A 23156-nucleotide genomic window follows, 5' to 3' on the forward strand; every position below is an offset into this window, starting at 1 on the left:
ATCCCCGGCCGGTTCAAATCCGGGAACTTTTCTAACGATGGAAGCGGCCCCGGCGCCCACCCAGCGTCGAATAACATGGGTACCTGGGGGAAACCCTGGGGGGTAAAGGTGGTCAGGGGCATGATGCTGATCACATCACCCCCACTCACGACCGGATCAAGAAAGTGTGGGGCGTTACCCCCAACCCCCTATACGCCTTCATGGCGTGGTGCTAAGCACAGGGGAACACTTTACCTTTTTTTTTTTTGTACTCAAATTTTATTTATATTACTCTGACGTAGATAATCTGTAGCTTAAAAGCCCATGCCTACGTAACCACTGCTGCTCTCACTCACACCAGCCGTCGTAGGTACTCCATGACTGGGTTACGCTACTCTTTTGTAGCTCCCCAATTTCCTCACGATGGTGGGTGGCCATCGGTCCAATATACAGGCCGAAATCACTGGAGAAAAGTTGCTATGCTTCCCCCACATGCAACCCATAGCTGGAACCCTAAGCATGACACTGCACGGCCACGGTGCGAGAAGAATTGTCAACAAACCTAGACATAATCGAACTTTTACTCATTATTATTACAACAAAACTTATTTGTTAATTTTTAATTTCAAGTGTGCATGTCAATTAATGTGTAAAGTTTGTAATGGTCAGATTGACCATTACTGGTTTTGATATATTATATTAATTAATTGCTGGCCAGCTACAAGGTGTAGGGTTAAGTAATATGTTTCCATGAGTGTACTTTTATGTTATTATTGCATGTAAGTGTATGTGCTTATTGGATTGTGCTTTACTGGATATTACATTCCCCTGTTTTTGATCTCCCTGGTTGGGGGAGCTAGCTGTCTTACAAAAGACCGTTGGCAGTGGAATTTTTCCAACACTGCGGGGTCCACGTCCACGGACGTTTACCCCGACTATAAAAAAGGGCAGTGGGCTTTAAAATAAACAGTGTTGCCCCATTGATCGACTAAGAGGAACGTCTCCTCAAGTTTAGTCCACTTTTGGTGGCTAGACTTAATATAATAATGTAGCATTTGGTGTAAGCCAACCCCTGCTGCTGTTCCAAGTCCCCTTTTAGAAAAAGCTTTGAATATGTGGATATTTCCATATTGAATAATTGATGCCCATAAGAAAGAGTAAAGGTGTAAGGAAACACATTTTGTAATGAATGGAATATCATTTAAGCTGAGGGTAGGCCCACAGAGATAGTTATGCTAACACTGCGGTAAAAAAAGTGCCAATGGTGTAAGCCATATGTGTGCAATTATGTTGATTTAGAGATTTGTTAATTTGGTCTATGCAAGACACACATGGAAACGCTATGTAAATATATTATATAACTATGTATAATAAACCAATATATCCTAAAACCAGTAATGGTCAATCCGACCATTACAAGTTTTAAAAAACAAAGTCATTTGCAAGTAAAATTCTTGGTATCAGGGCATCAACTTTTCAAAAAAGAATTTGCCTTGCCACAGCCTGATGAAGTTTAGGAACCAATGACATAGAGAATTGTTCCACGTAGCGAAACTGTTCAACATATCATTACATATTATTAGCAGAAAATTAAACAATTAGTGCTGACAATTAGCACTGGCCTAGAGAAAAGAATTCAAAATTACACTGCTCCTGTTTGTGCATTCTTTACCAGACAATACATTGTTGCACATCCAGTATTATTATCTTTAATCTTACAATAATATCTTACTGGTATGTTACATAAAGAACCTCAAGTGGAATAATTCTTGCATTTTTGATTGTAATGTGTACACGTGTAATAATATAACATGGAAGTTTCATGGAAATTCCCCACGAGTAACAACAACACAGCCAGTTTGCGACGGTGCCATGCCTGGAAGATACTTTGCTAACAACTACCATTTGTACTTTACATGTCGGAGGCAAGAAAAACGATGGTGGATCCCAACACAGCTCTCCAGGAAACACAGAGACCTATGGAAAACCAATGAGGAAAATTAACTGGAACATTTCATCTTCATCGCTTAATAGCACTTAACAGTGTATTCATGGATCTGCTTGAACACTAATCTGACTTAATTTCTTTCCTACAGTGCATTGTCAAGTACTGCGTCAGGAATATTTACACAGTATAACTGGCTGAAAGTTTAGAATTGTTACAATGAAGCAAGTTGAAACTATTTTTATCATAGATACCCAAAGTGGCTGATATAAGAATTACTAGCTTTAAAAAGTTTATGTTGGAAATGCAGGGTCGACCAGGACTGAAACCTGGGTCTTTGGCATACAGAGCCATTTCCCTACCAACAGGGTGACCAACTTGCTGCCATGAATTTAAGGGAGATTTCGGAACGTTTGACATTGATTTTGAGGGAGATTCAAACGCAACAAATTAAGTGCACACAACATCATTCCAGTCAATATTTATGTAATTAATTTACATTTTATTCAATATACAGGTCACAATATGGATTCAAAACTTAGAAATTTAAACCTATATGTATTTCAAATATCTGGATATCAGATATTCTGATATCCAGATGTACAGATTATCTGGTATCCAAATTGTCCAGATATCAAGTATTCAAATTATCCAGATATGTGAATTCTCCAGATATAGAGACATCTGAATTATCCAGATTATCTGTTGCACCCAAAATGGATATCGGATAGTTTGAAACCTTGCTGGATTTTGTGTCTATCCCTAGTCTTTACATTTCCAGGGTTGCCCTCCAGATACCCATTTCTTAGGAAGCTTTCAGACTGAAGAGACAGGCAACAAACAACAGACTGAGATGCCAAAATGCACTTCATTGTAAAAAAGCAACAAGCAACATGTGCAGCTTGTCATGCTCGTTCGGTTTGAAAGGCTGCATTTATTTCTGATGGTTGGTTTCCAAGTGATCTTTCGTCTAAAAGCTTCCTTAGAAGTTGAATGAACCATGTTATGCCACACCAGGCATCAAACCTGGATCTCTCGCACTGCAGTCGGAAATCCTACCAAATGAGCCATTGCAGTTCAAAGATGAGACAGCATCTACATTTTTATTTAAGATCGATTAAGTTCATTTCACATTAATTAATGCCAGTAACCTACTTTTACAGATGAAAAAAATAACTGTTTTCAAGAATATGGAATTTGTGAGGAAACCTGTGAGCTGAAATAAGTTTCTAATGATCTCAAACTTTTTATACAGGGTGATTCACATAAAACACATTTCTTTCTTGTTTTACATCAACAGAAGCACATCATAATTCTCCATGTTAGTTTCACATGATGCAGGGCATCTGGGAAATTAATATACTCTCAAGAGGGAGCACCTGTGTAGGATTTGGTAGCTGTCGTAGCCATATTGCCTCATTCATTGTGAAGATGCAGCAGATGTTACAAATTCTTGTTATTTGTTAAGCAATCGTATGACATAGAACTGCATCAAGGGTATTTCCAACAGGATGACACTACATCAAATGAGTTTTTGGAGCTGGTCCAAAGTTTCCTTGAGGACCAGATAATTTCCTGAAACTTACGGCCACCGAGATCACCTGATTTTACACCGCAGTACTTTTCTATTTGGGGGTATATCAAGGGAAAAGTGCTACCAGACCTTGGACATTCGGCAAATTGAAGAAAAACATTACAAATGACAGCATACTCTAATGAACGGCCAGGAACATGGAATGACATGTCCAGTTGTACCTTCAGGAAGGGGTGGACATTTTCAGCATGTAAAGTAAACGTTAATCTCAGGTGTAGTAACTTGTTTCTAGCTTTATTCTTGTTCACACACATTGATAATGAAATGTCTTAGTTTTATATGAATCACACTGTATAAGCTATTGACTGTGGTAACAAATTCAGCCATCTAAACTGCTTGCCATTAAAAATGCAACACCCAGAAGGAGTAATCGGAATTGGACGAAATGTGCACAGTGTGTAGAGGAGAGGTGCAGGAGGAAATGATTAGGTGTTCAAGGCCGTTATGCGTCATGTGCTCCTGCCACGCCATCTGGTAAGTGGTACCTGTATCAGGTCAGATAGGTGCAGACGAGCAGTGAAAGTGCATGGTCGTGAGTGTAGTGTGTTAAAATCGGTCAGCAATGCTACATCGTCGAATACGGCAGCGATTCCAGCAGGTTTCCCAGTTCGATCGCGGCCGAATTGTTGCATACCGTACGTTGCATGCGGATTATCCTACCGTGAGATCGGTGCCCGTGTAGGACGGAATGCATCCACAGTAATCCGTGTATGGAACCAGTGGGTCCAGGAAGGCACTGTAGAGTGACGTAGAGGTTCACAATGTCCGCGTTGGACGACGGAACGAGAGGACAGACGTCTGATATGCATGGCCCTTACGGACAGAACGGCCACGTCAACGAGGATTGCGCATGTAGTACGGGATGTTTTACAACGTCCAGTGTCCCCACGAACCGTGCTTCGTCGTTTGGCGAACCGGGGAATGTTTTCCCGGCACCCACTGTTGCGGATTCCTCTGACGCTAGAGCATAGGCATTTTCATCTGAGATGGTGCCAAGACCGTCGTGCATGGATGGCGGAGTGGAATGCTGTAGTGTTCTCTGATGAATCCCGCTTCTGTATACAACATCATGATGGATGTACACGCGTGTTACGGCACCGTTTCACTAGGCTTCATGACGCCTGCATCATGCATCAACACACAGGGTTTTCATTGGGTATCATGGTATGGGGTCCCATCGCCATAGGTGTTCGTTCGCGTCTCGTACGCATTCAAGGGACATTGAACAGCCAACGGTACATCACACAGGTTCTCACCCCTGTTGCTGTCCCATTAATCCATGCACTGCATAATGCCACTTTTCAACAGGATAACGCAGCCCCCATGTTACAAGGAATGTCCTCGCATTTATGGAAGCTAACCACGTTCGCCGGAAATGTTGTCGCCAATTGAACATGTCTGGTCCATGGTGGGTCGCCTGCTGGCCCAACTCAGGTTTCCGGCACGTAATGTTGAAGACCTCTGGCACCGTGTGGAAGCCGCTTGGGATGCCATACCGCAAGCAGACATCGATAGACTCATTCTGTCCATGCCTCACCGTGTTGCAGCAGTTATTGCCGCCCGTGGAGGCTGTACATGCTACTAGCTCCTTCGGGTTATGCAACCATGTTCTACATGTCACATGTCACACCACCGAGCTCTAACTGTAATCATTTTCTTATCTTATTATGAACTACATATTTGCCAAGTTTCGTGTTTCTATCTCATTTCCTTCTGGGTGTTGCAATTTTAATGGCGAGCAGTGTATATTCAAGAAGGATGATACTTACGTGTAAATCCTAGAAGATTAAACAGGAACACAGAACCAGTGACACCCTTGTTGTTAAACAGCCCAATGTGTTCGCTTGAATCCCTGAGCTAAAAATGAGTAAACTTAATTAGCATACAAGAATCATATCACAGAACAGAATCCATGAACAGTGTGGCTACTCTAGGGCCTTGATAAAATTAAATTATATTTGGATAAATTTTCAAAAATTCAAGGGTTCAAGCAGAGGTTTTCTCTATTTCAGCCTTACGTATTACCGACTCTCACCACCCACACACAGACACAAAAAAATATATTAACAACATGAAGGGTGTGTGCGATTCCAATTCATCTAACAATTATAATACAATTCAATTAAATGGTATATATACAGGGTGACAATTAATGAACTATATGAAATAAAAAGTCACAATTTCTGAACGGTTCACGTGATGACGTCCAAACTGTGTGGCTGACCACAGGGCATGATGGGAATTCGTATGCACACGCAACGTGTTGATGTCGGCCATTTGCAAGTGAAAATGTCACGGTACAGCATGCAGGAGCGTATATCACTTGTGAAGGCCTATTATGCTCGACCCCATCGGACCATGAGTGGGTCTCTCACACCCTGGAGGAGTATTTTGGGGACCGCATTCTGGCCACTGGAAGGGGACTCTCGCTTAGCCGCAATATTCCCCAGATCTGAACACATGTGACTCATTTTTGTGGGGCTATATTAAGGACAAGGTGTACAGAAATAACCCCAAAACCATTGCCGAGCTGAAAACTGCCATTCAGGAGGTCATCGACAGCATCGATGTTTCGACACTTCAGCGGGTCATGCAGAATTTTGCTGTTCGTCTGCCCCACATCATCGCCACAGATGGCAGACATATCGAACATGTCGTAACCTAAATCCGCATGTCTGTAGTGCCATTTACATGTGCAATACAGTTTGTGTACTACGTGGTTTGTCACTAATTTTAGTTTTATTTCATATAGTTCATTAATTGTCACCCTGTGTATCATCATCATCCTACGTGATGATGAAATATATATACCATATATATATACCATAAATATATATACCATATATACCAGCCTCTGGCTGGGTCACCATACAAGTCACCCATAGATGGCAGATGCAAGACAAGGCATGACCACACTGCCAAAAGTGTGAGGTTGCCAGGTCCACACTACATTTCTGAAGTGCAATGATACAGATTCCGAGATAATAAACTGCCGCTAAGTGGCGTTTCTCGAATGATATTCTTTGATGCTCGATTGTTGGAGCTTAAAGCACGATTGCACTACATTTACTCCAGTTTCTTACCGAATCTTCAGTTCATTTGTGGAAAGTATCAAATCATAAGTCCACATGTTTGTGGTGGTGTTGAACATTTGCCATGGATTGGTGGTCCATGACTGGAACATTGAAACTCCCACCAAAATAAGCCTCTTGCTTCAGAGCCAGTGCCAGGCCCTTTGTAATAAGAAGGGAAAACTCAAGACTCCACAATCGAAGAATGTACAGGTGATGGGTATATACTGGGTGCTACCAGAAGCAATACTCCCAACTGTGTCATTGAAGTATGGTGTTAGGTAAAAGCAATACTTATCAGAAACAAAATTCCACACTGGCATACATGGATAATGTTGGAACAATGCACTTTGTTGCTCGAGTCTGTAATTTACGGTTCCAATAAACTGATGTAATTAAGGTAGAGCTCATCTCAGTTATTGCAACTATGAGGGTCACTATTTATATTTTGAGCCTTGGCAACACTGATTGAAGTTAGGTGCGATTTGACGTTTGCACGGAATCGTCTGGCATTATTGACTATAACGTACTTCAAATGTTTTGTCAATAGCTTCATTTGTGTTGTTTATGTTGCCTTGGAGATTGCACGACAACAATAAAATGGAATTAACTCTTGAACATTTTCGTGCGATGATTTTTTACGATTTTCGACATGGATTATAAAGACAAGAGTGCATCGATCAACTTACTTTCACATTTGGCGATGAATCCCCATCCTTTGCCACTGTGAAACGCTGGTAAAATGAATTTAATCGTCGCCGCCATTCGCTCACCGACGAGATTCACGAAGGTCGTCCAAAATCAGTTGTTCTTCAAGAAAACATTGATGCTGTGCAAAACCTAATACAGCAAGATCGTCATGTGACATACTGTGAGATTGAGGCAACCATAGGCATTAGTTCCACCAGCATATATAAAATATTACATGATCATTTAGCTGTGAGAAAGGTATGTTCTCGTTGGATCCCACACAATTTGACAAAAACTCAAAAAGACGCTCGAGTCAATTGGTACAAACAAATGCTCAGTAAATACAATCGTGGTGCTTCAAAAGACGTATATAAGATTGTAACAGGTGACGAATCATGGATATATGCATATGAGCCGGAACGTAAACAGCAGTCGACTGTATGGGTGTTTCAAGATGAACCCAATCCAACAAAAGTTGTTCGTGCTCGAAGCACATCGAAACAAATGGTTGCCTGTTTTTTCGGGAAAACTGGTATTGTGGCAACTGTGCCTTTAGAGGAACGTAGAACGGTCAACTCTGAATGGTACACAACAATTTGTTTGCCAGAGGAAAACAAATACGGAAAACAAACAAACGCCGTCGGATCATTCTTCATCAAGACAATGCCAGCTGTCACACATCTCATCTAACAACCGACTTTATGAACAGTCAAAAAATCGAATTGATGGGTCATCCGCCGTACAGTCCTGATTTGGCACCCAATGACTTCTTCTTGTTCCCGAATGTCAAGAATAAATTGCGTGGACAACGATTTTCGTCGGCGGAAGATGCCGTCGATGTGTTCAAAAACCATATTATGGAGGTGTCTCAAGAAGATTGGAAAAACTGCTTTGACAAATGGTTCGAACGAATGCAAAAGTGTATTGACCATAAAGGAGAATACTTCGAAAAACAATAAAGCAGTTTTCAATGCCAAATTCCTGTTTTTTCATTGTTAGGCTCAAAATATTAATAGTGACCCTCGTACTCCAAGATGTTACTTTCTGTGAACTTCAAAGACAAAGTAAAGCTCTTAATCATGTTACTCTTTTGTCTGATAAATTTCAAAGGACCACTGTTGCGATCTCTGTTAACAAAGGCAGCGGTCCATCAAAATTAATCAGAAAACAAATACAGCAACGTGCAAATATTAAACTTTACCTATGCAATACTTTAACTGCATTTACCACACCCAACCATGAATTTAATTGAGATGTGATAATTGCTACAACACAATCTTCCAGTGCAAACATTTAGAGGCTGAGGGAAGTCTCTTTTACCTGCCAATATGCCCATTGCGCACTGATGCCATGAAGATGAGCGATGATGTGGTCAAATTGATAATGGGACATTCGTGAACAACACCCCTGCCCAGGTCAGGATTGGAACCCTGGATACCTGGCATCATCATAGCATGCCATGCTAAGCACTTTGCCATGGATGCTGGCAAAATGGATTGACAGCTAAGGGATTGGCATGTGACAGGAACTCGTACCTCATGTTCATTTACATCCATTTGTGTACATAGTTTCACATTAGTGTAAACACCACTTTGCCTACCGGACAGGTATATGGAAGGTTGAGTTGTTGTTTTAAGTCCATTTTGTGCACAGATAAGCTAATCGGGACTGGACCTACAGTTTAAAGTGGGATCTGAACCACTATGTGCGCCAGTTTTTGGCCAAAAAAGGAATAGTGGAGCTCAATCCCCCCATCCTCATATTCTCCAGATTTAGCTCCATAGCAAAAAGGCTTCGACAGCAATTTTGGAGGCAATTACGAAACAGGAGTGCCAAGACTGCTTCACAAAGTTCTCCAACCGCTTTAGTGCATGTAATGACTCACAAGGTGTTTATTTTGAATAAACGTTACCGTAAACTACCAGTCCACAATGTATTGTCTTTCATTTCTTATTAGTCACATTTCCCCCCCCCCCCCAAAAACATCGTTAACATTTAAAGTTTATTGTTCGGTTCACTTTGTTTCATGCAATGTGATGTTCACGAAATAAAATAAAATGCTACGAAACAAGAGACATACTTCAAGACTGCATCAAAAACTCAAAAACATTCAGGAATCAAAATAAAAATGAATGAAAATTTTTAGGAACAGTTTGGCAATACTTATGTAGGTCCCACCGTACTATTACGGCAGTGAATGCATTTGATCCTTTCTTTTTTGGGTTCGTTTTTAAATCTGCTTTATGCACAGAAAGGCTAATTGCGATTGAACATACAGTTTAAAAATGGTTACTATGAGCATCCACTAGGTTTCAAAGCTGAAACTCTTTCATCACAAGAGGACAATGTTACCGTTGGGAACACACTTGAAAATCATTGACTTTTTAAAATAAAGAAGCACTTTAATATTTAACTGGATAGTGGAAATACTAGTATCATAGGCACCGACTACATGGGGCTTGATGGGCTCAAGTCCCCCAATATTAATGATGTGGGACCCGAGCACCCCAAATAATATTGCTTAAGAGGATCTAATGTATTATTTTGTTTCTCTTGTAAAGTTTACTCTGAATTGTGCCACATGAACTTAACTTTACATGCACATTTAAAATTTTCTAAACCATTAACTTTGGGGGGCTATGACCAGAGACAGCAAAACACGACTTATTACTATATATTACGTATATAATTATGAGTATTGTCAAAGATGATGCGCATGTACTAGGGTAGTGGATGGGATGTTCGGGCTACAAATGGATCTCGCATGACATTCAGAACGAGATCATTGATATTAGGGAGATCTGTTTTGCGCTCCATGGTAGCAGATATTAAAAGTCTGGAATATTATGCTATTATGGTTGATGAAACTTGTGACATATCCATCCGTGGAAAATTAATATTCTGCATTCGAACTGTGAATAAAAAATTGATATTTTTGAGGAATTCATGGGCTTTTATTAGGGGTGTTCGGGATGGGAAAATTTTATTTCAGGATGGGAAATGTTCGAAATTTCTCGAAGCTCTGAAAATCTCAAATTCTACACGTCATTTTCACTTTAAGTGATTTCTGGATTAAAATCTAACAATTTATGATAAGTTCCAGAAATTGACAGTGCAGAAAACGTCGAGAAGTAACGACTTTTTAAAATGAGCATTTGGTATTTCCTGACTGATCGGGATTCCGAAAAGTCGGGATAGGGACGGGAAATTTTTTCCCCGATTCCAGTCCCAACTTTTCGGAATCCCGCACATCCCTAGCTTTTATGAGATTCCGAACACTGAGGCCAAAACTTTAAAAAGGGAGAGAGTGAGTCATTCATTAATTTATTTCAGTGATCAGAGCCCCCCAATAATTTTGACAAGTCGGCACCCCTGACTAGTATGAACAATGTCTAGACAATGGAAAGACCACAACTGTACTAAAAATTAAAGACAAATTGGTAAAGAAGCTACTTAGAATTCTATTTTTGTCTCTTGTATCAGAAGGCAGGGACCCCCTGAACCAATCATGTTGGACCAGTTGCCATAGGGACAGAAAATTCTTGTGGTATACTGCTTTGCCAAGAGTTTGGGGTAAGTGGCACGACTAAGCTCAACAGCCACTGCCAGTTAGGAAATGTATGGGTTTTCCATTCTCTGCCTCCTACTGAACAGCGAACGAAGAGTGGATGCTGACGGCAGAAGTTTAAATTTGTGACTGGATAAAAATCAGGCACGTGGCAACACTGCTCTCTTCACTTGGAAACTCCCACATCTGAAATCAAAAAGTCTGGGTCTTTGATAGTTTGGGCTTTAATTGAAATACCATTGTGTTCAACATCAATTTATGATTTTTGTTTTCTCAGCACAATAATTTTTCGTCATCTTGTCAATAGCACTTGTGACAAAATATATACAGAGTGAACCAAAAGTAGGTGAAGCTTCTTTCAAATTATCACGTCATATTAACAGACATAATTGTGTTTACTGGTATAGTGAGAACATGTATTTAACATTAGAGCAACAGCTAAACCAGCCTGGTGTCACTGTTTGAGGTGGTACTTCTAGTTCTGGCGTTTTAGGATCAACAAATGTTATCATTTACTGTTCACCTACTTTTGGTTCACTCTGTATATACAGTGGAACTTCGATTGTACATTTTTCAAGGGAAGTGAAAAAAGAAATGTAAAATTCAGAAAAATTTTACACGATTTTGCTCTATTGGAGCAAGGAAATGTAATATCCAGAAATGTAAAAATCAGGGTTCTCTTGTATTAATTAAGTTAAATTTATAATTAAAGCAACGCAACTTTCAAAAGAGATCAATGACAAGGTTTCTATCAACACAAGGAATGTGTTAAACCTACTAAGAACATAGTAATGTGAAATGCTACTTACCAATGCTTTGCAGAATAACCCGAATCTGTAATAACAGAAAAAAAATATTGGTTAAGCAAATATTCTTCCATCTGTAATGCTGCAATAGCCAACATGCATAATAAAAACCTTACAGAACACTATAGCCTGTCCCAGCTAACTGTGGAGCAAGCCTGGGCATAGCGTCGGAGACGCGAGGACAGAGTGAAGCAGTACTCGCTGCTCGAAGGCTGGTAACTTCAGTTGCTTTCTTCCCTACATACAATTCTGTTCCTCTCCCGTATTCACTGGTGCAGCCACCTCGCATCACTACCTGTGCAGACACTTCTTTTTGTTCGCCTGCTCCAGAGTTAGATGGGACAGAGTATAGTCAATAGTTCTACACTTTCATAATTTACAGCAGATTAATGTTCATTGTCGTATAATCACAACATTGATGGTGCTTTATTCTAGACATCAGTAGAAAATATACTTAATGTGTTGCTATCAGCCTAGGTCTAGTAAGAACATAACACACTGAACATACCATTGTGTGTTGTATGAAAATTGGCCTTATTACTGAACTATTCCACGTGTAAAGCGTATAATCCTGAACTGGTTGCTCAACTATTTTGCGAAGTTGTTTTCTATATTTTGTTACATAGACAATAGTGATTTCTCATAAAGTTTGTTTACAATTAATGGTTATTATTAGGGCTCGGAAGATGAGGAAAATCTTTTATTTCCTAGTGTCCGAAGACGAGGCCCAACATAATACATGTTCATTTTGGGTCATTGTAGGCCAGAAATAGGTGGGTTTTATTTGTCCTTTTTTGCCTTTTTCGGCATTTTTTGGCTTATGGGTCCTTTTCTAGCCTTTTTTTAGGTCTTAACGACTTTTTTTTTCGCAACTTCACCTTCTTTCGACTACGTTTTTACTGCCCATTCTCAATTCGAACCATCATCAGCTCATCACCTCTTAAACATCCTCTCTCTAGTAAAGAAATAAAAAAAGAAAGAAAGAAATATAGTTGAACCATCCCTGAAATGAGAGAGAAACATTTTTGGACGACTGAAGCAGGTATAGTACAAGGTCCTTTAACCGTAACTTGTCTGGAAATTGTAAGTGGCAACTTTCTCTTGTTTTGGTTTTCAGCACGGTGTATATGACCAGACAGCACGCGCCTGCAAAGATCTCAAGTCAGATAAGGAGGTGCCATGCAGAGGAAGGGGGTGGGGAGATTAAAACTGAAGTTATTAATTAATTTGGATCACATTTATACGTCCTTTTTTTGATTTTTATAGGTCTATTTTTTTTATAGGTCTTAAACTTCCGAGCCCTTGTCATTACTGTTTCAGCACATATGCCAATTTCTGCTAGTTCTGAGACCACTTGAAGGGTGGCAGATATAGAGAATGTACGGAGCTCTATTTCCACATCTTCTACAGGGTGGGCACAAAGTGGGCGTACCCCTGGTTTTTCATTGGAAAGTATGTTTAATTGTTGTTGATTTGCAATCGTTCGACCATGATGAAACACATGAAACTTTGATTTAAAGTGCAAGCTGTACCATCCTTGTCACGTTAATAAACTCTCTGATGCTGATAGGACATGACAGCGGAATATCTCTGTAAAACATCTGCCAGGACATGGCAGGAGAATTCAGCTCTGCGACCATCTTTATGATTTCCATACCAATGTCCTGGACAATTGAACATCCAGTACGTGATCACATCGCTATAACAACAACCACCACTGCAGTATCGGAAACAAAGGGGGGTACGCCCACTTTGTGACCACCCTGTATGTGGCAGTATGGCATTTCCTGTACACTTAGTGTGGATAGAAAAGTTTTTAATTGTTTTCTGAGACATCTAATAATTTCCTATTAACATTTATCATAGCTGTTTTTAGTCAGTAGAAGCTCGTAATTTAAAATTAAAAACATAGCAAATTTAATGAAATTAGCATTTTGTAGCAATATGAAAGCTAGCTATTCTGAAAGATTCTGGGATTGTATTAATTTTCTTCAATCGAGAATTGGACAATATAAAATTATGTAAGTTCAAAATTTCATCTGTTGGATTTTCTATATCTTCCAGTTTCAATTCTTGAAAATTACTAAGAAAATTATAAAATTAAAGTGAAATTATGAACATTAACAAATATGCCTGCATGTATATACAGGTAATAAACTGTCATCTCATCACATTCATTAGAAAATTAACACATATTATTTCAAATTTCTATTGGAGCCTACAGCCACCCAATGACATGTACTGAATTTAAAATATCACAATTCGAGATCATATCTGCACTTAATGTCATTTGAACACACGTACTAACATTTGACATGAGCCTGGAACATAACTTTAAACATAAATTACAGTGAATTAATAGTTCTACATTATTAAATTACTAAGTACAGTAATTATATGTGATGTAAATTTATCGTTAAGAGGCATGCATATTTCGTTTTTGACGAAAACACGAAATATGAAATAACACATTGTAATGTTAATTTTTCATGTTTTAGAAAGGTGCGAGGTGCATTTTCCTATCTTGTTTTGTCACGAAATGATGCAAAATATGAAATAAAAAAAAAATTAAAAAAAAGTAAAGTTCTCCCCTGTGCTTAGCACCATGCCATGAAGGCGTATAGGGGGTGTGGGGGTAACGCCCCACACTTTCTTGATCCTGTCATGAAGGGGGGTGATGTGATCAGCATCACGCCCCTGACCGCCTTTACCCCCCGAGGGTTTCCCCCAGGTACCCATGTCATTCGACGCTGGGTGGGCACCGGGGCCGCTTCCAACGTTAGAAAAGTTCCCGGATTTGAACCGGCCGGGGATCGAACCCGGGACCTTGAGCATGGTAGTCAGACGCGTTACCGACTAAGCCACCTCGTAGACTCTTAAAAACGAAATTTAGTGTTCATTTACCAAAGCGACTCTTTCTGAAGTTTGAATTATCCTGCAAGTTATGCAATTCTCGGAAAATTCATTAATTTTGCTGTAAATATTTGAGAAGCAACAAATGGACCCCTTTGTAAAGGAATGAACTTAATATTCTGTTAACTATGTACTATTAGAAGGGTTATGTTTATTTTGTATAATATGTGCAGTTTTTAAATCAAATTTAGGATTACATTCACAATTTCAAAACCAAAATGTCTTCTTATATACCACTTTTCATCCAATTTTTCACTGCTATAACACCGAAATTTTATTTTATTTATGCTTTTGAACCCGAAATTGACTGTTATTGTATCAAAATTTTGTTTTTTTATTTACCAAAAATATGTGCCTCTATCAATTTTGTGCAAATCACGACCGGATCAAGAAAGTGTGGGGCGTTACCCCCACACCCCCTATACGCCTTCATGGCGTGGTGCTATGCACAGGGGAACACTTTACCTTTTTTACCTTTTTTATCAATTTTGTGTAGCATTTATCATGATTTCAAAAAACTTTAACCTATATGCTGCTTGTACCACATGTGTTTTGGTAGAGCAATGTCACGGCATGCTAGAGTGTGAATAGTCAGGTTCAATGTGGTAAAACAGACCAAAAAAAAATCTTGATGCATTTTACAAACCAAGTCCTTCAATATCAATACAATTGGTACCAGCTCAATTTCAGTCATTCTTCTGCATGGCAACACATTCCCCCTTAGGCAAATTTGAAAATCCACCACACCAAAAGAATCTGGAAGATTCTTGGTTCAACACCTGGCAAAGAAAATACTTTCACACACACACATGGACTCGGCCGTACCATAAAACTTGTAGAACACGATGACACTCACCAATTCCTTGTCCTTGCTGTGGAAAACATAACAGGTAAAATTCGTGGCGAGGTTACAACTCGTCTCACTGAAAACAAAAAGGGACATGTTCAACATATTTACAAATACACGTGGTAAATACATAAAGAAATTCTGATTACATTAGCTACGACCAATGTTAGGGGTGTACATTACATACCACCACACAGGGCTTCACCCTCTGAGGGTCTTCACAGTTCCGAAATACACGTAGTCCTTATTGAAGTCCTTATTCATTCATTACAAGTTCTATTACATTTGAATAGAAGGAAGAAAATAAATCTGCATTCACGATACAGCTCCATTTGTATGTATTAACATGAAAGCCAAGTTTCAAACAGACTGAAAGCCTTCTGTAAAACTTATTTGCACCCCATCACATCCTCATTATTTGCACACATCCTCACTAACAACAATAGCGTGCATTTTTGGCAAGTATGTGTCGTGCACGAGTTCAAAAAGGAGGGGGGGGACCCTGAAGTAAGCCCATCTCCACCTGCATATATTCGAGGGTATGCACTTACTGTCCTGGTGCCTTTAAATAAACCAGGAAATCAGATTCTCTGAATTTAAATGGTTCCCCCCCCTTTTTCTCTTTTATTTTCTGTTTATTATTCAAAATATACAATATATAATACAAACATGATACATTATAATAGTTTTTCTTGTATGTACGCATTGCTTGCACTGTAGAATTATTTTCCTGTAGTTTACGGTTATTACAAACATAAGAAAACAGTTTTGGTTCCAAAACGATTTGGACATTATAATTCTAAACCCAAGAACAGGTTTGTCAGCTCACATCATCGAAGACAAGCATTTGATTAAAAAGAGAAGGGTTTTAAAAAGATTAACAGGAAACACAGAGTTGAATATCTGGGAAGCTTCGTTCATTGCAGAAGAATGCTGGAATAAATTAAATAATGAAAATGGTAACATAGATCCAGTATGGAGTTTTCTTTTTCACAAATGGAGTAAGCCACCATCTTTAAAAATTTAATGTAACAGAAAACATCAAGTGAAAACAATGGTGACTTTGAATTACCTGATGACATTTGGGATTCATAATTTTAAATAAAAAATAATGTGATCAAAAGTTTTTATCTGAAATAAAAATAAAACAGACTGCTTCTTTTCACAGTTAGGTTGTTATATTACAACAATGTAACATTGACAACATCCATTATATAAGGGATTCTTTTTGTTTAAAAATTTGCTAACCATTGTTACAACTGTATCTTTAGTCAAAATGAAAATAAATGTCTGATGAAGGAAGCGTGTGTTCTCCTGAAACGTCACAACGAAAACTGTTTTCTTATGCTTGTAATAACCGTAAACTACACGAAAATAAAAATGATATTAGAATATTGCTTGTGAGATTTTGCACATTTGAATTTATGTTAACCAATTCTGGGAGCCAAAATGGTAATTATAATTAATTTTGTTAATATAAGAATATGATTTATCATAGGTTAGTTAATAAGAGTTTAATTTTTATTACTATTATATAATTAACCTGAAGTTAGTAAAAAGATGTAAGTGAAGAATTAGTAATACTGAGTTATTTAGAGTTATTTATATGCTTCTTTATATTGTTTTCTTTTCGATTCGTGATTTAGTTATGGGAAAATTCAATGTATTGTATATACTTTGAAATGTGCAATATATGTTAACCATGATAATAATGATGAGAAAAATTCTAATGATTTGGTTTCTGTTAATTTTCTATTTTGATAAACCAGAATAGATTTGGTATAGTACTAGCGATGGGCCGATATGAGATTTTGGCCAATACCGATAAAGTACCGATATAAAATTTACCGATACCGATAACCGATATTCTACCGATCGGATATAAAATTCGAAATGGTCCTTGAAGAACCTGAAATGTTCATTGACCTCCTTAATAAACGTGTGTTTTGAGGTGACTGCAGTGCAAAAGCAATTGCATATTTAGACATTTAATTTTTTAGAAAGTAAAGTATGGAGATTATCCATAAAAATTACAAAAAAATGGCAGAATTTTGCACTAAATTATCTGATATTTATCGATATATCGGATCGGTAATTTTACCGATAAACTGATACACCAATATGCCTATATCGGCCGATACCTATAGAGTACCGATTAATCGGTCCCATCCCTATACAGTACATTTCCACAGGTAAAATTAGATAAAATTTACAAAGTTCACTATTGAGTATTATGTTTTCCTTAAACATAGTGAGACGTTCCTCTTCCGATTCTGGGCGCCAGAACAGGGCCCAATTGCCTGGCTGCAACAAGGTAACCTACGTATTTGAGACAGGGATGGTTGTTCGCTCCTGAGTAAGGTTTTTAACCTCATGCACCAGTTCACAAGATTTTGATATCTTTCCAGGTTTTCAGATGTGGGAAAATGCTGTTTATTTATTTAATAGAAGATTCCAAATACAGCGTTAGTCATTTTACATTGGAGCGTATTAACAACAGAAAATAACAACATAAACAATAGCATAAAATAACAAAAATAATAACGTGAACTAAACTTACATGTGGTTAAGGGACTTACATACTCTTAGTCTTCAGTCTTCTAAAACGTGCCACATTATCAAAAATGTCTATTTTATTATTATATTGGCTGGGCAGTCTATGGAACATAGAATGCTGGATGAGGCACAATCTTGGCTTCTGATAAGTGACAAGTTGAGTGCTTCTTGTTGAGCAGAGCGGCACTTGAAAGGGAATTTCCTGAAGAAGGCTGATGTCACCATTCACTATTTTATGCAAGAATATGTGGTCAGCCAGTCTATGTCTCTCGTGAGGAGTTTGGATATTTAACATCTTCAGAAGAATGGGCTTTTGCAAGTGTTTTGTGGATGGAAATCGGAGACTAACAATGGCCAGGAAGAAATTTAGGATGGAATTTAGTCTATCTAAATTTGAGGGGCATGCCATAGACCATATCGGAGAGCAGTATTTATTTTTTGGTGAAACAAAAGATTTGTAAAAAGTCTTAACGAAACGAACAAATCGAACGAAAGTTACTGGCCTCGTGAACCTGGTGAAACCAGTTATTTTTCAGACTTATGGGACGCTCTAAATGAAAGCGCAGGCACAGAGTTTTGTTTATAGAAATTTTCCGCATGGCGTCCAGCGGAAGGCATATCCTTCTGGCAGAAATAAATTCTGCTGCGTACACTGTTACTCATTTTAATCACATTGTAAGAAGAGTTAAGGCACACTCATGTTGCTCATGCTGCTTCATATCGCTCTCTGTTAAAATTATAATTCATTTTGGCCTGTATCAGTGCACAATGTAGTACAGATGGACCAATATGAAATTTTGGCAGATACTGATATTCTGCCTATCCGTTCAAAATTCAAATGTTTCTTGAAGAACCTGAATGGTACATTGACCTTTTTAATAAATGGATGTTAACAGATGACTGCAATGCAAAAGAAGCTAGGTGCATATTTAGAAATTTACTTTCTTAACAAGTAAGGAATGGAGATTACAGGTTTGTGTCCATAAAAGATTTAACAAAATGGCAGAATATTGCACTAAATTATAAGATATTTGTGGATGTATCAGAGTGGTAAAAATTATCAGCAATTTTACTGATAAACTGATACCAATAGTGAATGAATGAATTGCTTTATTTCACTTTGCTTCTTGTGCCACTTTTGGCTAATTAGCGAAGATGAGGATGAGTGATGAATAGGCCCACTGCCCACTGATTCATTTTTGCATATTACATGTATATCCATCAATGTAAAAATTCATAAAAAATAGTAATTGTTCTTTGCAATATATAGAATGACATGGCGTGATTTTTCCCAAAAATGTTCATTAAAAAGTTACTTTATTTCGTTGCTATTGTTTATGGGCCTCAAAGGTCCACCCCTTGGTAATTCTAAGAAAAGATTTCGCAATGATATTTTCAAGGTATTTCAATACATGAGAGGATATATTTAATTGCTAAACTATAATAACAATTTGAAATAATTAATGTATGGGTAGTAGAAAAATAAGAAAAATATAACTTTGCTAGAATTTTGCACAGTTTAAGCATTGTTGCAAGTATCAACATTGTAATTGAAGAAAAGTAATAAATGTTACAGTGATTTACTATAATTACTTAAAAATCATTATGTAATTTATCTTTCATGTATAATCCATAACAAAACATGAAAGTAGTGTATAATTAGTTAACTTACGTGTACAAATGACAGAAAACACACATCAGCCCAATTGAACTTTCATTCATGGGCCTCTGAGGCCCCCTTGGTAATCGGTGTAACAAAACATACCTTGGCATTGCTAGGGTTAACACTAACTGTAAGACAACGTGTAAAGCAGCCTAATTTTTTCACTTACCCAGCTATGTATGCAAAGTGATTTGGATAATCCAAACGCCTGCCACAAGATGAAATTTCCATATACGAGTGCCTGAAGTGGACCTGTGGAAGAATATACGGTTCTTATTAACATTATTTTTCTTATAATTATTCTAGAATAATGATTTAAACAAGGGGAGAAACTTTTCTCTTATTTGTCAAACGGTTTGTCACGTACAGAAAATTTTCGATCTAATGTTAAGTTATTCATGCACCAATGTTGCTTTGTACACTTATAAAGCGGACCTCACTTCAACTGTCTATTATTGTTTTCGTCTGTGGCTTCACGGTGGTTGTTGACTGGAAGAATATTATAAAATAATAAAGTAAATAACAGAGAGAGACAAAAGAAAGCAGTGGAAATGAAATTTTTAAGGAGTATATTGGGGAAGACTAGAAGGGATAGAATTAGGAATGAGGAGATCCGACAGACAGTGGGGGTAGTGAAGCTTCAGGACAGGATAGATCAGGCACAGATGAGATGGTTCGGACACAGGAGGCTGAAATTTGCATGGTGTACTGGCCAATTCTTCTATATGTAATGATGCAGAAATAGACTTTCTATGATTTTAACATCCCTTGGTTTTTCAGGTTCAAAAGTAACCACTCATTTGCAGCATTAGTTACCGCCTGAACACTCAAAATCGTTGTCCCCTTTAGGTTTAGTTTTTCAGATGGGAACAGATGATGGTCAGATGGACCCAGGTCAGGTAAATAGGGTGGATGGGGCAACACCTGAAAGCTTAAGGAGGTCAATGTCGCCATTATTTCACCTGCAGTGTGTGGCGAGGCATTTTCATGCAACAGGATGACGCCTTTGAAGAGCTTTCCAAAACTTTTCTGGAGGTGCTGCCATTTTTACTTTGGACCTGAAAAAGAAAGGGAAGTTAAAATCATAGAAAGTCGATTTTTGCACCATTACATATAGAAGAATTGACCAGTACTTCAGCACTTCATTAACACTTATTGAAGAGTTTATTTTGGCAGGAAACGAGCAGAACAATCTAAGTGCTGCAGTTGTGAGACTTCATATGCCAGGAGATCTGATGCAGTGTCATTACTTATTGTTATTCAGTTACACACTTCGGTTTGGAAGTACTGTGAATTGCTTCCACATTCATATTCTTTTGTAGCTAATTTGTAATTTTCTTTAAAATTGATCACCACAGTTGGTGAACCTGACTCTGCTTGGTTTAATGTTGGCTGTTGCAAAGGAATTCTTACAATTCTAATGCTATTTCTTTTGTTAGACCTGTGTAAAATCTTGACATTGTTCTCCTATGGGGGAATCCGGTAAATATTTTGTGTAAGGGAATAAATTAAGGCACCGGGCAATAGCACATATCTCTGAATGTATGCAGGTAGATGAGGGCATTTTTTGGGGTTCTGCAGCATTATGTCTGTTACTCTCCTGTACTGGGAGAGTCCCGATTCCAGAGCTTGTTCCTTTGAAGTTCTTATTTATACTTTCACGGATGGTTCTACAGGGTCCGTTCTGAAAGTATCCGAACTTCTTTATTTGTAATATAATTAAGCCTTGTTTCCATATTTAAAAACACTAAGTTGCTGACCAAGGCAGTTTATTAAGATAAAAACACTTAACAGGTAACGTTTCGACCCTGTATCAGGGTCTTCCTCAGATGAAGAACTAAACTAAAATGATGAAATATACTACACACAATTTGCAAACAATTTATTGATGACAATTACAACTGCTGTCAATATTCTTCAATGTAGGCACCTTCAGCCTCAATACAGCAAGTATAGCGACTTTTCCACTGTTCACAGCAGTCCTGGAAGTCCTGACACCCTCTTTAACCATGCTACAGGTTAATGCTGAGGTCGTGGGAGCTTGAACCTCTTCAATTGACGCAAAACGCTTCCCCTTGAGCACCCTTTTGAACTTGGGAAACAAAAAGAAGTCGGCCGGTGCCAAGTCTGGGCTGTAAGGGAGATGAGGCAGTGTTGCCACGTGTATGTTGGCCAAAAACTCACCTACCAACAGTGCTGTGTGAGCTGGCGTGTTGTCGTGGTGAAGCACCCACTCGTCGGCGATGTCAGACCGGACGCGCTGGACCCTCTGTTGGAGACGCTGAAGAACTGTTTTGTAGTAAGCTGCATTCACGGTGGTCCCAGCAGGTACAAACTCTTTGTGCACGACATCTGCAACTGTCCCCAGTGTGGAGCAATTTGTTGCAATATTTTAAATAAAATTAACTTTTCAAATGTTACTTATCACATTAGTATATTCACCAATTTTTACAGTCACTATAGTAACGAATAACAAACAAAATAACATCAAAATTGAACAGAGTAGCACAACAGAATTTTCTTCATTCTTTTCAGATTATGCTCAAAACTAAATAACAAAATATAATTGTAAAATGTCTTTGAATTAAAGAACTGTTGCAATAGCCTCCTCCTCCGGTTGAAAACCTTGACATCATACTTTGATGTAGAAATACGTATATTTTTCAAACGTAACATCTTCAATTCATCTTCACTTCTTCTTCTACTACTTCTTTGGCAACAATCTCATTCTTTTCTCATCTTCTTTACAGCCATCTTCAGTAGATTTCTTCTTTACTGCAATCTCATTACCATTACTATTTCATAACCATCTTATCTCCATTTAAAGGGTTATATTCTTCATGAGTGCACTTCTTCCCTTTGAAGCTATATGTGCAAATGAAGTCCTTCATTATAATGGTATACCATATTACATTCATTTTATCCTACATTACATATATTCCTTCTTATCGTTCTTCCAGCGAGACACTTTGTATATTTTTCTTGGCGCGTTCTGCTTTTATTCGCGTCAAACACTTGTCTTTGATACATTGAAATAAGTCAGACAGTTGTGAGAGGAGAAGTCAAACATAAGTTCTTACATAAAAGATAATATGATGATCAACAAAACATAAATAAACAGAACAAATACAATAAATTCATGCTCTTTTACTCACGATAATAAGAAACAATGAACTTTCTTGTAACAGCGATGATCAACTCACTGTTCAAATAAACTCACCTAATCTTTCAGATGAAACAGTATTATCCGTTCTAGCATCCGAGTAATTTATCGAATTACGAGAATTATTACAAACACTGTCACTATTCTGATTAGTATTACAATTAAGTGAATACTGACCACTAATATAAGATGATTGTTCATCAACATTTGCATTTCTTCTAACACCAGCACTTCCATTATTATTAGATCTGGATGGATAATCTTCACGTCTGAAGTTAGAATTATTCACGTTATTATTAGTTATTTCAGACCTTACAAACTGCCTTCTTGAGAGATTGCGTTCAAATCTTCTGTGAAATGG

The 23156-nt window shown here is 38.1% G+C and overlaps 1 protein-coding gene across 2 annotated transcripts in view; it reads right to left on the minus strand.

Annotated features, from left to right (window-relative positions):
• Nucleotides 1–243: 243 nt before the first annotated feature.
• LOC145978055 (uncharacterized) overlaps nucleotides 244–23156 on the minus strand; it is a 44206-nt gene continuing 21293 nt past the window's right edge. Inside the window, exons 9-14 of one of the 2 annotated variants that reach the window (XM_083110464.1) lie at nucleotides 20595–20690; nucleotides 19802–19884; nucleotides 15423–15489; nucleotides 11657–11681; nucleotides 5288–5375; nucleotides 244–1956 (exon numbers count right to left, since the gene is read on the minus strand). In XM_083110464.1, coding sequence (XP_082966590.1) covers nucleotides 5341–5375; nucleotides 11657–11681; nucleotides 15423–15489; nucleotides 19802–19884; nucleotides 20595–20690 — 306 coding nt within the window. In that variant the 3' untranslated portion in view covers nucleotides 244–1956; nucleotides 5288–5340. The remainder of the gene's footprint in view (nucleotides 1957–5287; nucleotides 5376–11656; nucleotides 11682–15422; nucleotides 15490–19801; nucleotides 19885–20594; nucleotides 20691–23156) is intronic. The other variant, XM_083110465.1, reaches the window with a different exon arrangement.

The sequence above is a fragment of the Lepisma saccharinum genome, chromosome 24 (genome assembly GCF_977018435.1).
Source record: "Lepisma saccharinum chromosome 24, izLepSacc3.1, whole genome shotgun sequence".
NCBI classification, from domain to species: domain Eukaryota; kingdom Metazoa; phylum Arthropoda; class Insecta; order Zygentoma; family Lepismatidae; genus Lepisma; species Lepisma saccharinum.